The sequence below is a fragment of the Trifolium pratense genome, linkage group LG4 (assembly GCF_020283565.1).
Source record: "Trifolium pratense cultivar HEN17-A07 linkage group LG4, ARS_RC_1.1, whole genome shotgun sequence".
In the NCBI taxonomy this organism is placed as follows: Eukaryota; Viridiplantae; Streptophyta; class Magnoliopsida; order Fabales; family Fabaceae; genus Trifolium; species Trifolium pratense.
Window position 1 is genome coordinate 6,681,022 of NC_060062.1, and position 14,323 is coordinate 6,695,344.

General features: G+C 29.8%; 1 protein-coding gene across 1 annotated transcript; it reads right to left on the reverse strand.

The window, feature by feature from the left end:
- Window positions 1-4,888: 4,888 nt before the first annotated feature.
- Window positions 4,889-9,857, reverse strand: LOC123924843 (glycerol-3-phosphate 2-O-acyltransferase 6-like). Its single transcript, XM_045977818.1, has 2 exons — window positions 8,959-9,857; window positions 4,889-6,271 (listed from the first exon to the last, which is right to left on the reverse strand). The coding sequence occupies exons 1-2, from the start codon at window positions 9,577-9,579 to the stop codon at window positions 5,405-5,407; spliced, it is 1,488 nt and encodes a 495-aa protein (XP_045833774.1). The 5' UTR covers window positions 9,580-9,857; the 3' UTR covers window positions 4,889-5,404.
- Between the last annotated feature and the right edge of the window lie 4,466 nt (window positions 9,858-14,323).

Genomic DNA, 14,323 nt, shown 5'->3' on the forward strand with positions numbered 1-14,323 from the left:
TTGAATTCGCTGCTTAAAAAACACAGGGGTATTTTTAAAATTTCCGGATGCAAATGAAGACTTCCAGAGCACGCGAGAAATAAATCTCCATAATTTATTGTATTCTTGATAAACAAACTAACCAAATTTAACACTACTTTGCACTGGTCCAAATAAATTCGATACACCATCAATGAAAAGTTTCAAATTGCACGTATATGCTAGTGAGATAAAAATTTGACTTGACAAAGAAAACAATTTAACAACAAAAAATTGTTAGTATCTTTGTGGTGATCGAGGAAGATCTTTCAAAAATGTTGTGCTTGTCTATGAAATATTGGTGTCATATTACTTTGTAATGTTATCTATATATTAAGGTGTTGGCAAATAGACTAAAGAGTATTCTTGATCGATGTATTTCAGATAATCAATCAAAATTTTGTGTCGGATAATGCTAAAATTGTGCATTATATATGAAATAAAAAATAAGAGGCAAATAAGGTGATTGTCCCTTAAGTTGGACATTAGTAAAACTTATTATTGCAGTGACTAAAATTATCTCTAAGGTGTTAGGACAAAGATGAGTTTGTCTGAACAATGGATTTCTTGGATTATAAAAGACTATAATGTCATTGTAAATGATAGTGTTGGGGGATCAATTACTTAGGTTAGGGACTTCGTCAGGGAGATTCTCTTTCTCTCTGTATATATTATTATTTGTTGAAGTATCATACATGATGAAAGTAGAGATAGTATTCATGGTTTTTTTTTTCCTTTTATCACTAGTTTAATCTGATTTGGGGGTCAGTTCTGTTATCAAGTGGTTTTAGCCCCATTTCAATCGCAATTGTGAGGGATCGAACTGTGGTCATCTCTTCCAAATTTCTTTTCTTTTCTTACAAGTTAATTATGATGAGGTCCGAACATATAGAAAATTTTAATGGTTTATGAAGCAACATCATTACAAACTATATATCAATTTCCAAAAGTTTGGAACTTTTTGTAGCAGGAATTTTATAGCACGGGTGAGGTCTACTCCACCCCTTGATAATTTGGAGATATTTTTGTTGGATATTTTCATATAATAACTTATTTTAAAGTTAATTTATATAAAATTATTATTAGTTATTAATATTGTTATTATTGTTAACTGTGTGAGTTATTATTACTTAAGTTGTTGCTTGGTCAAGAGAGTTAGCCGTTCCTATATTAATGTAATAATTCTATGTTAGATATTTTTTCAACATATTTATTCAACAATCAATGAGAATAAACTACATAAGTAGATTTGCATGTGATACCTACAAACTAACTTATAACCAACTTTTATTTGACATGCATATGAATTGTTTTAATTGATTATTGGGTAAATACCCCAAATTATCAAGGGGTAGTTTAGAAAAAACCTATTGCAAACACTCTCGGTGTGCAATTTGTTCTTGGCACATAGAGAAGTTGGGACTCCCTTCCATGATCACTCGAAGTAAGAAATATATTTTCATTTTTCTCAAGGACATGGCGTGGAAGAAGATTAATACGTACTCAGAGTAGTAAGTGTTTATTTAGAGCAAGACATGCAGTGCTCATTAAATCTATCTTGCAATCAATTCAAACATATTTTATGAGTATAATTCTTTTCGGTGGGAGTAAGTACCGGTGTTTGAACCCTAGTTCCTAATTCCTATAATGTTTCTACCAATTGAGATATATTCCCGGAATTCAACTGAGCTACTTTTGGACTAAACAAGTAGATTTCATTCCAACCATATATAAATATTTGAATATAGGCAACAATATTGCATTTACTAGCCTCCGAATGTTGCGTAACTATAAGGAATGGGCATCCTAGTTGTAGCATCCAGCAAAGGAAACTAAACAATTAAAAAAGTTTAGTTCCCAAATTTGAAGTCCTTGTATAGATATGTACCAGAAAAATCCCAGACAAGAAATAAGCTTGTTGAGATCAAGAGTCTGACATATTCACATGTTTTATTGAATATATATTAATCTCATGAAGCATATAGAAATTGGGTCATATGGCCCAACTTCCTACCTTATAAATGAATTCAAGGACCACGTATCTTATTTAATCAAACATATTATTGTCATCCATAAATGATACCCCTCCATGTTAGGTTATGCTTGAAAAAGAAAATTGGGATTAGATATATTAAGATCTCTCAAATCAATAGTGAGGATTATTGTGAGTGTTATAAATGCTTGAAAAAGAAATTTGAATTAGATACATAAAGATATTAAATCAATGGTGAGGGCTATTGTGAGTCTTGTAAATTACGTGGTACCAAATTCAATTTCAATTGATAAAAAAAGGTGAAGATTATTTAGAGATGTAATATGAGCCGATCAATTTCAAAAATGATGATTGAGATCAAGAAAACATGTAACTACGGGTTTTATTTACTATAGTGAATCCGAATCCATGTAAAAGTGAAGCTTTGTGCATTAGTAAAAATCGGAGTTAGGACGTCAAAGTAGGACAACAAAGCTTCTAATGAGTTAACCTTGAGACATTACAACCGAGGAATATGATGATATTCGATCATAATAAAGAGGGCCATCAAAGTGGTTTAGAATAACAAGGGAATTGTTAGATGAAGGTGGTGTTGCTGCAGTAGCTCGAGGGCACAAATGTTGGATTAGGACAAGGTAGTACGAGAATAAGACAGACGATGACAATAATATAATGAATGACGACAGTAATTCGAAGACAATGTATTATTAGTGCACAAGTTTTTTTTCACGAATCTTGATCGAACTAACTTTCCATCATTTAAATAGGCTTAATTGCACATTTTTCACATAAACTATCATAATCTGACGATTTTAGGGCCCGTTTGGTGCGCAGGATAGGATAGTGACAGGATAGGATATACAACAGGATAGTGATAGGATAGGATATCAGCAGGATAACAGTTATCCTATCCTGTGTTTGGTGCACACAGAATAACAAACATGATAACTATTATATCATATTTTTAATACATATTTGTTCATACCAATATGATAAGATACATAACATATTTAAATAACAAAATTACCCTCGTAAAACAATTGTTATTTGTTAAAAATTATATTGTAATACTTTGAATTTTATAAATAAAAATATAAATAAGTAATTGTACAAAAAGAAAAAGTAATCAAATAACTTTAAATTTTAAATACAAATCATGAGAAAATAAACAAATTAAGTTTTTTATATGAATCATGATCAAATAAATAACTCAATTATACATGTTAGATAAGCTAAATAAATATATGATATATGTAAATAATAAAACTACCATTGCAAAAGAATTATATTTAAGTTGTTATTAAATTTAAATTAATATTCTTATTTTGCAATTTTTTAATAATTATTTTAATTTAAAATATTGTAATTTTAGAAGAATTTTGATTTTTTAGATTATATAAATTACAAAATTACCCTTGTGAGAAAATCACATATATATTTAAAAATTAATTATTTTATTATTAATTTACTATCAAATTATTTTATTAATTTTCAATTTTTTATTTTAAAATATATTTTATAGAATAAATCAACGATTTATTTTTTTCTTGTCCTATCCTGCTGGTAACCCAGCTCAAATTCAGGATAAGGATTTTAACTAGAGAAACAGGATAGGATAAGCTTCAGGATTAACTTATCATATCCTGTTGTGTCACCAAACACTGGATTGAGACAGGATATGATATAGTTATCCTATCCTGTCTCTTATCCTGTGCACCAAACGGGCCCTTAGTTCCATTTTTTAAACTAGCAACAAGACATCAATATCAACAAATAACATGAACGATTAAACCAACACACCAGCATGTACAAGTGAATGACACAACCATCTATATTGTGATTGTTATACCACATAGTACATAAAATACGATTGTACTATTTGGATTACCCCTAAGTAATTCATTTTCATAGTTCCTTAGGAGTTAGGACCCCACTTATTTTTAGCCTCATCTTGCAAGACATTCAATTTCACATTGGACGTATGTTTCAACTAGGAATAAACTTTTGACAACTATTTTTGTCTTGCACTGTTTATTCTTAGAAGTACTATGGTATTTTATTAATTTTTTATTTATTTACAAATTGGCATCATTATAATATTTTTGATCAAGTAGTCTAGTGAATAGAAATTTCATAAATATAAATAAGAATGTTCGAAGTTTGAACATCAACTTATATATATATATATATATATATATATATATATATATATATATATATATATTTAAAATATGATATTTTTACCAACTAAATTAAATTTATAGGGACATAGTATGTATATTCATAAAACTAACAATTTGATATTATGATTTTTTTGTGATTATTTGATAAATCCAAATTCATATAAAAACGTCACAATGAATCTTGAATCTAAGCTAACTCTGTTTCTCTGATCCAAATCTTGTTTTTTGCATTATAATTTTTTTAATCTTTTCTTAAGCAAATTGGATGCAAAGTTGCCTAGCTGTCATTTACAGATCATATGTTAACTAGTCATATGTACATTTCATTATTATAAATTTATTATTTAGAGCAAGACAACTGCCATCCTTCTAGCTAAACTTATCTACAAATTAATGGCAAAAAAAACAATGTATAATTAATTACTACTTGTGCCTAAGGATCCCATATGCCACATTGTTACATCACCATCACTACTATATTTGCCATAGCTTTAATGAGCATTGTTTTTTAATTTAGTGATTAGAAATTCACGTTTTAAGGTAAATAAGTGGGAGTGTAAATATTCAAATTCCAATTTATACATAATATATACAATATTTTTACTAATAAAGTTATACCCACAGGAACATAAACACATCAGACATAGTATAGTATAAAATACATTTAAATTAGTCTTTGCATTAACCTGAAGAATGAGAAAATAATAATAAAGAAACTAAAATTATATCAATATACAGTGTAAGGTGTCAATTATTGTGTCAAAATACTAACATTTTTAACTGTAATACACTGTATTGGAAAATTATATATGTATATATAGAACCTTTACATCACAAAGATGAACTTTAGGTTTTATAACTGACCAGCAACATTTTTCTGACAAAATAAATAAACTATTTGTATTTATCAGAATAATAATGTACATAAATTGTTATTTTTATGAGCATAAACGCAATGGTATTTTTTTTATTATTCTGATAACTATAAAAACTTTTAAAAATGCAATCAAACACTATTAAAAAAATGAATTATCAACGGAAATTACAGACAAAGATAAAATTAGTCTCTAATCATGTCGTCTTTAACACGGATCAACGACTTAATTAAAGATAAATTTTATATTTTTTTATATGTAATTTTCAAAAATAATTCAACTTTTTCCAGTATTGAATAGAAAATTGAAATAGATTTACTCAATTCTCCTCAATTTTAATCTTTCTTCTTAGATCCAACGATTCCATCTGTTCCAGCAAGAATAGCATACTTATCCTTCCTTGTTAAATTGGTGCATTCAAATCCAAGAGTCCCTCCAAGAACCCTTTGAATATAATTTGCAACTTCAATTGAAGATTTCCCTCCTTTGCAAGTCAATTCCAAAGGCAATTGATTCAAGAAAGTGATTTCATAAGTTGGCATAGGGTTCATGAACACAAAATAAGGATCCAACAATTTGTGGCCGCGAGCCGATGTACCATAAAACAAACTCTGCTTAGTATTGATCGCGACCGGGACAATCCTATCCGTTAATTCGGCAAAAAGAGCACTAAACCTCAATAGAAACGGTTCTCTACAAGTTGTTCCTTCAGGACAAATCACTAAATCCCCTTCTTCAAGCAATTTCTTTATATTCGCCGCATCTCTATCTCTTTCCCTAGAAAGCGCAACCGCTTTTATAGGCGAAATCATTTCGGTGAATTTACTTATGCTATAAGTTACACAACTTATTTGTCTTCCTAATGCAACTCCTGTAACAACTGGATCTAAAACTGTTCTATGGTTGCACACAAATAATACACCACTTTGACCTTTTTTTGGTGGTGGTGGAGGAGTACCTTTTCTAATCACTCTTATTCCAAGTAATTTATAATTGTACCAAGCAAGTTTTTCAGGTAAAGGTATGTTGAGATATACCCTTAAAATTGAAAGGATGATACCAATTGGCATCCATAAGAAGGTTAAGAGTGCAACTAGAGGAGTTGGTTTTTGGACTAATCTACCCTCATGAAAAATAATTGGGCTTAGAAGTTTGTTTCTTGGTAATGGGTCACATTTGGTCCTTGGCACCATGTATCCTTCCTGTAAGATGAAAAAAACAAATGAAATGTTTGAATTACTTTGTCTCATTTTTAGTTGATATCGGTGTAATTAAATTAAATTTAAATTTTTTTACTTATATAAATTCTGTTTAAGAGTCTGTGTGAATTGACAAATTTGAACTTATGAACTGTCATAAGTGTTATGAGATTGTTTGAATGAACTTATGAAAACAACTTAATACATTTTTGATAAGTTTTTTTCAACTGATTTTCATAAGTTCGTCAAGATAATTGATTAAAACAACTTATAGCATAAAAAAAAATAAAATTAATTATATCTTTTGCTATAGAAATAATTAAATAAACTTTATACAAAATTATTTATTATGATAAGTGTTTATATTATAAGCTGTAAATAATTGTTTATATTATCAAGGCCTAAATGTGTCAACATTACTCCAGATGTAGGAAAAAAAGAACAAGGACAAATAAAATTTTAGAAAGTCAATCACAAGGATTGTACTTTCTTATGGATTTGAGTTACACTTTCCATACATTTTTATATGGTACAATACAAGCTGTAGGACTTGGAAAGATTACTTTAGAACATGTAGGACATGAGAAACTTATGTATGGTGTCAGAAATCATCAATCTAAACTGAATTTGGTTTGGATTTAATTTTTTTTACTACTTACCTATGAATCTAACTCCATCTCACAACATTACCATTTTATTATATTAATTATTAATTTTTAAAAATTCTTCACAAGTATAAATCCAGTGAAATGTAATAATATGGGAATGACAACTTTAGAAAACAACAAATGGACAATAATTTGAATTAGGGGACTGGATTGCCTCCAGTGCAGTTTTCACTGCAGGAGGTCCAGTGTGAAATCCAACCATTCACTTTTTAAATAAAAAAATTAAAATTAAAGTGATAATAAAATGTAAGGCTGAGATGTTACTGGACAGAAAACTGCACTGGAGAGATCCTCTCCCTTGAATTAGGGGACCAATACAAAGGTTAAGGCTAGTAAATATAGAAAAAGACAGGATGGAAAAGACCAGGGGATGGAACAGTCTTGTTAGGAAACTTGAAAAACTATACACAAAAACCAGACATAAGATTTAAGAAATGATGAAGAGGTGCAATATTTACATGTTATGTTCATTAATGCTCTCACCCAACATCAAAATATCAGGGGCCAATCTAATTTATTAATCATCATGTTGGAATTGTACGTGGTAGTTTTGTTGAGCATATAAACAGCTCAGAAAAGCTATCCACCTATCAAAAAAGGAAATTTGAAAAAGACTTCAACCAAAACAACACACATACACACGCGAGTGCGTGCACATACACTTCTTTTTTGTCAACCTTCCGGGATTTAGGAAAATGAGACTTAGTACGTAGGAGTTCGACCGCAAGATAAGTAAAATCTAACTTATTTAAATTTGAGTATTGTGATTTTGATCCCTAAATAATTTTTTTTGGTGCGATTTAATATCTTAATTTTTCAATTGTTATAAGTCTTTAATTAACAAATTGAATTGTTTAAATTACTTTTAGAATTCATTTAAGTAAAATAGAAAATAAGTCAAATTTATCCCTTTTAATTCCTTACCTCATATATATCCTACCAAATTTAGTTAGACTCCAAATTATTTTATAAAATATTACAATGTTTTAAAAAATTTAGGTGAAAAATAGAAAATTTGATTGGTTAACAAAAAAAAGAACAAAATCACACATTTTCCGAATTAGATTGACTATATACTATTCACACACATACACTTTTGTAAAAAATTGTCCTATATATAAGTTTCATTTCAAATTAATTACTATATTTTTTCTTTCAAATTTGTTATTTTTATTTTGAAGAAGCCAAAATATAATTTATTAGAACCTTTTGACACATTTTTACATAAAAAATAGTTTTTTATACATATTTATTTTTAAAATTATTAATATACAAAATAGACACATTAAATATACTACTTTTATTAATATATGCAAAATTAAAATAGAAAAAATATACATTAATGGAAAAAAAAAAAGAAGGATAAACAGACAGATATATATTGATATATTAGGTGAGCCAAATAAATTGTCTCCACAAATATACATATCTCTGGCCAATATTCTTTTGAAAAGAATGAATTGTCAATTTTTAATATTAAAATACATCTTAAGTTTTCAACAATCCATTCCATATTATATAGTCTATTATATTAACCAGTTCTTGAGCTGATACTATAAGTCTGTTTATAAAATGAAACATAAGACTAATTAATTTTTTTTATTTTTTTTTACGATGGAATTGAGGATCAAACTCAAAACCTTTAGCATATTACCCAAACCCTTCACCTCTAGACTAAACTCAATTGCTTTATGACTAATTAATTTTGATCATGAACTAATCAACATATATCAAATAATAAATTAAATTATTATATTTTAGTCTCAATAAACATAACTTAGTTGATATGTATTGTGATACTACAATATACAGGGAACAAAGTTTGAGCCTGAGATTTCATATTTATTCATTTTAAATGATGAAATTCTAACTATTAGAGTATTTGACCGATAAAAAATATTATATTCCAATGCAAGTAAAAGGATTTACTTTTGTGTAAATATTGGTAAAAAGGTTAAAGTTAACTGCAGTCACTTTTTATGCCATAAACTAACACATTATATAAATATAAAAATCACCAACCTTGCAAATGGACATGAAGTCAGAATCAGTTACACTGTCTCCCAGTCCTAAATCAGGTAAATTGTTACTTCCAAATTCTTTCATAACTGCCTCTTTCTTGTGTTCACCAACAAGAACACCAGGTTCCTTAACAAACCCACTTGCCCTCCCTGTTTTTGTAACCATCAATTCAGTTCCAAGAACCTTATCAACTCCCAAAAATGTCTTAACAAAAGGCTCAACCATCAACCTCGGACTCGCCGTGATAATATATCGTTTCCCGAATGAATTGAACACTCTCCATGTCTCCGGATGCACGTCCTCAGCATAAAACCTAGGCAACACTGATCGAGAAACAATTTCAATGTCTCGAATTCTTAGTCCTGCGAACGTGACAAAGATCAATGTTTTGATAGCCAAGGTCTCAGAGACGAATAAGTACGTGAAATATACGAAAGGGACTAAGGATAAGAGAACTAGTGCTCTTAGAATGCTTCCGGCTTCGAGTGCGATGAGCATGTAATATGGAAAAGCACTTCGCGACACAAGAAGCGTACCATCTAAGTCCGATGCCACGGTTTGGTTTGATCTATCTTTTGTGCTACATTTAGAAATTGGTTGAAAAAGAGGAAAGGCTCCCATGATATAATTGTGTAAATTTTTAGAAAGGAAGAGAAAAAATGAGTTTTTTTTGCTAAGATGTTTTGTGAAGGGAAGATAGGATTGGTTGAGCTAGCTATAGATATTATAGTTGGCTCAAAGATGTTATGAGGAGAGAGAGGGTCATGAAGGGGTTTTTAAAGGACTAAGGAAGGGTATGGTAATGTTGGTGAACAATTTAGAGAAAGATAATTATTAATTCAACGTAATATAATAATATGTGGTGCCAACTTTTGAGAAAGAAATATTTAATTCAATATGACTAGCTAGCAATATGTAGTTCCAATAAATAGTGATAAAGTAGGATGCAACTCGTATATTCTTAAAAAATATGAGTTAATTAAATTCTTGTAAAAGAGAATTTCATCGGTGGATAATATACATACAAAAAAATTTGTTAGTGATATTTATGACCTTGAGACTTATCACATAGTCTTAACGAATCATTATGACTTATTCACCTTACTATAGTACTAAAAAAATTAAGGATTAAATATATTTTTGGTTTCTATAAAATCATGTTTTTCCAATTTTAATTTCTATAAAATTTTAATATTAATTTTATTCTTTCAAAATATTATAGATTGTAAGAATAGTCCTTATATTAATTTTTTTTTTTTACAAAAAATGGACACTTTTATTTCCTCGAAAATGCGAATAAGGACTAAAAGTGAATAAAAAAATTTAGAGACTAAACTTAAAACCTCGTGATTTTGTAAGCTCATTTGGATTTTTGACTTATTTTTGAGTTTATGCAAATAAATAAACTTTTATGTTAATTTATAAGTTTTCACTGACAAAATTTGTATATTTATAAGCTGTTTTCTCATAAACTACCTTAAAAAACATATAATAATACATAAAAACTTATTTATTAGTATAAGCTGTTTTCACTAATAAGATATTTTTTATTATATTTAGTTTCCTTATCTAGTATTGCAGGAACACTAGTTAACATTTTTCGATATAAAATAAAATAAATAATATGTGCTACATAACATAAGGATGGGAAGTTTCTTATAGACAAAGATAGAAAAACAGAGAAGACTTTTAGTTTAGTGGAATGAACAAGGAAAAGAATTAAAGGAAAAGAAAAAAGAGTAAAAAAAGTAGTGTGTGTTAATTTTGGCGTGTGTGATAGGGAAGTTGTTGTTATGAGGAAAGAAAGAAAGAAAGAAAGAAAGAAAGAGTCTTTGAAGTAGTTGAGGGTTGATACCAATAGTTGTGTTACATTCAATTAGAGCCTACTTTTTAGTTTATTGACGCCGGCCTTTGCTGCCTAATAAAATCAAAGCCTGAACGGTTTGCTTTCATAGTTGTGTTTTCTTTCATTAATTTGCCTATCTGCTTGTTTAATTCTATATAACTTTATTATAGTTTATAGTATAAAGAAAATAACTTTATTAGTGTAAGATTATACTATGTCTAATTAAGACAACATGTTGCAAGTACCTTGGCAATTCAATAATGTTTTATGAAATTTATTTTAGTTTCATACACTGTGAATAAACAGTTTATACAATGTTAAGTCTTAAAACTTTGTATTGCTATGCTAACTTTTGAGCATGTGTATTTTAGGAGAATGCTAAACAATGCTTCCTAGATACTCTTTCAAGCACCTTAAATTAGGGATGACAAAAAAATCCAAACCTGAGAGACCCACCCGAACTCAAACTCAAGTCAACGGGCGAAATTCGATTTGACTGAGTTTGAGTTTGGCTTCGGGTGACATCCGATAATATGGGTGTGGGTTTAGTATCAGTCAAACACACACCCAAAACTCATACACCCACCCGAAATATTTTATAATTACCTAATTACCCCCATAGTCTCTCCCTCAATTTTCTTGGAAGACTTTAATTTTATTTGTAATTTAATTTCTTGATAGTCTATGTTTTAATTTCTTGAAAATCTATTTTGAATTTTCTTGGAAGACCTTAATTTTAGTTGTAATTTAATTCAAAGTCTATGTTGGAATTTAATTTCTTAAATTTGCAAATTATTTTCAAATGTGTTGCGGGTTTGGGTTTGGGTGGAAAAAACCCGTTGTCATCCCTACCTTAAATAGGAAGGTATTGTGAAGTCAACGCATTAGAAATTGAAATGTTTTACTTTTTAAATAAATAATATCTTTAAATGGAATGGTTAAAGAGTGTCTCACGAACACATGTTAGCAAGAACTTATATTTTGTATCTTATATATACTCATTTGAAAAAGAAAAGAAAAAAAAATATGGTTGGTAACTTTTTTTTTTGAGTTTGTAATTTATTTTGACTAGTTTATAAAGATATTTTTTATTTTTTATGAGTTTATAATTTATTTTGACTAGTTTATAATTTATTTTGGTAAGCTATAATTGAATAGTTTATAGCTTTCAATTTCACCCTCGTCACTTAAAAAGTTAAATATTAGTTAAATATATTTTTTCTATATCATTTCATACTTATAGCGGTATTTAATAAAAATGCATAAACTATTAATTTTGATGAGCTCAATAACATATTAAATGATTTTCAATTTCTTTTAAAAAAATTATGTTAAATTGGACAATTGGTTCCTTAACTTATCGATTGGTTTCATATTGGTCTCTTAACTAATTAATGTTACAAATTGATCTCTTAACTTTAATTATATTTGTCATATTAGTCATTTCCGTTAATTTTTTCAAAAAACGTTAACTTTTGCTTACAATGTGGCCACGTAACACAATGAAATGGGTGTTATGTTGTAAAAGAAAATCTGTCAATAGTCATTTTCTACGATAACACTCCCTTTTTAACAAGTTGATATAGTGTACTTATATTCGGTTTGGGAAAGGTGTTTGAACTCATAATCAAATTTACTAGCACACAATATTACCCATAAATAAATCATTTATGCGCACATACAACTAGGGATGATCGTATCCGAACTAATTCAAAAGTAAAACCGCAAACCGAACCAATCCAAACCGAAACTGCAAAAAACCGCATTTAGTTTTAACCGCACGGATCATTTTTTCTTCTAAATCGCACGATTTGGTTTGGTTTGCGGTTTTCATTTCAGAAAACTGAACCAAACCAAACCGCTGAAGTGGAAGAAATAGTCACAAGAAAGGGGGGGTTTGAATTGTGACCCTTTTAAAAATTAATCCTGCAATCTACTAAATTGATCTCAAGTGTATACTTGGATAAATGTTAGTGAATTAAAAATCAGATTGTTCTAAGAACAATCTCAACTGCGTGAGAATTTCAAAGTAACTGTAAATGAAGTGTTTCGTGTGATGCGTGTTTACAGAAAATAAAGAGTTAAAGGTTAGAGAGATTCACACACAAAGATTATACTGGTTCACCCAAATCTTGGGCTAGTCCAGTCCCCACGCCTGTGAGTTTTCACTATGATCTTGAGATACTACCGATCTCAAATACAAATCTTCTTTGATCTAAAACAAGATCAAAAACCTCTAAGCCCTACAAGCTTGATCTACCTCAGCCTTACAGAGGTGTCACTCAATCAATAGTTACGTATTGACTTGAGCCATCTTCTTTTACAAAGGAAGTTGTTCTGGATCTAAGCTTATACACAAACTCAAAACTAGTTTGAGAAGCTTATACAAAATACACTCAGTAATATTGTGATCCAATAGGTTGTTAGAGAGCTGGAGTGTGAGTGGTAAAATTGAGAGACAAAGATACAACCACTCAAAAGTGGGTTATGTTGAAAAGTGGTCTCTTGAGAAATTTGCTTGTAGAAACTCAAAGGTTGTTTGAGAAGCAAATAGAAACACTCAGTAAACTCAGAAATATGATGTGAATGAAGAGCCTGAGTTTGAGTGATGAAAGAAGAGCTTTATGACTTGTAGACAAAAACAAGTATTTGATGATTTTTAGCTTAAACTCTTGCTCTTTCTCTTGGATTTGCTTGCCTTTTATAGATGCTTGCTTGAGGTTGAAGCTTGGCCTTCAAGTATATCAGTTAGAGGGCAAAAAAGAGCTGTTACTCAATGCTCCACAAGCAGCAGACAACTTCTGCATATTTGACAGGTTCTCTGTTCAGTCTTGGAACAGTCTTGAACTTCATTTTGCTTTGATCCACAAGAGCCAAATATGTGTGAGCTGTAAGCAAGTACAAATGAGTTGTTTCCTGCATCCTTCCAATGTCAGAGGTCAGATATAGCCGTTTGGAACCTCAGTAAAAGGACTCATGACAGTTGGAGATGGTTTTGCAAAACTGTGTGCAGGAACGTTCTTGAATCAGTCTTGAACCAGTCTTGATTTCCATTTGGCTTTGATCCATAAGATCCAAATGTGTGTGAGCTGTTACCAAGTACATATGAGTTGTTTCTTACTTCCTTCCACTGTCATGTATCAGATATAGCCGTTTGGATACTCAGAAAAGGACTTATGACAGTTGGAAATGGTTTTGAAAAACTGTGTGCAGGATCAGTCTTGCATCAGTCTTGAAACAATCTTGACTGCACCAGCCAATTGTGATGAACCTTCATCCTTCCTTCCTTGTGATGTGCAGCTGTTCAAATAGGCTTGAGGACACTTCAGAGATAGCATTAGCTTGGGAATAAACCAGCTGGAATAGTACAAGAGCATATGAGACAAAAAGTACTTCTATGACACCACCATTGAAGAATGTTCCAACATAGTCATTTTGCAAGTACATCACAACTCATAGTTCATAATGTGTTGTTGCAATCTGATTGGCCTATGATATATGATCAAGTATTTTCATTGG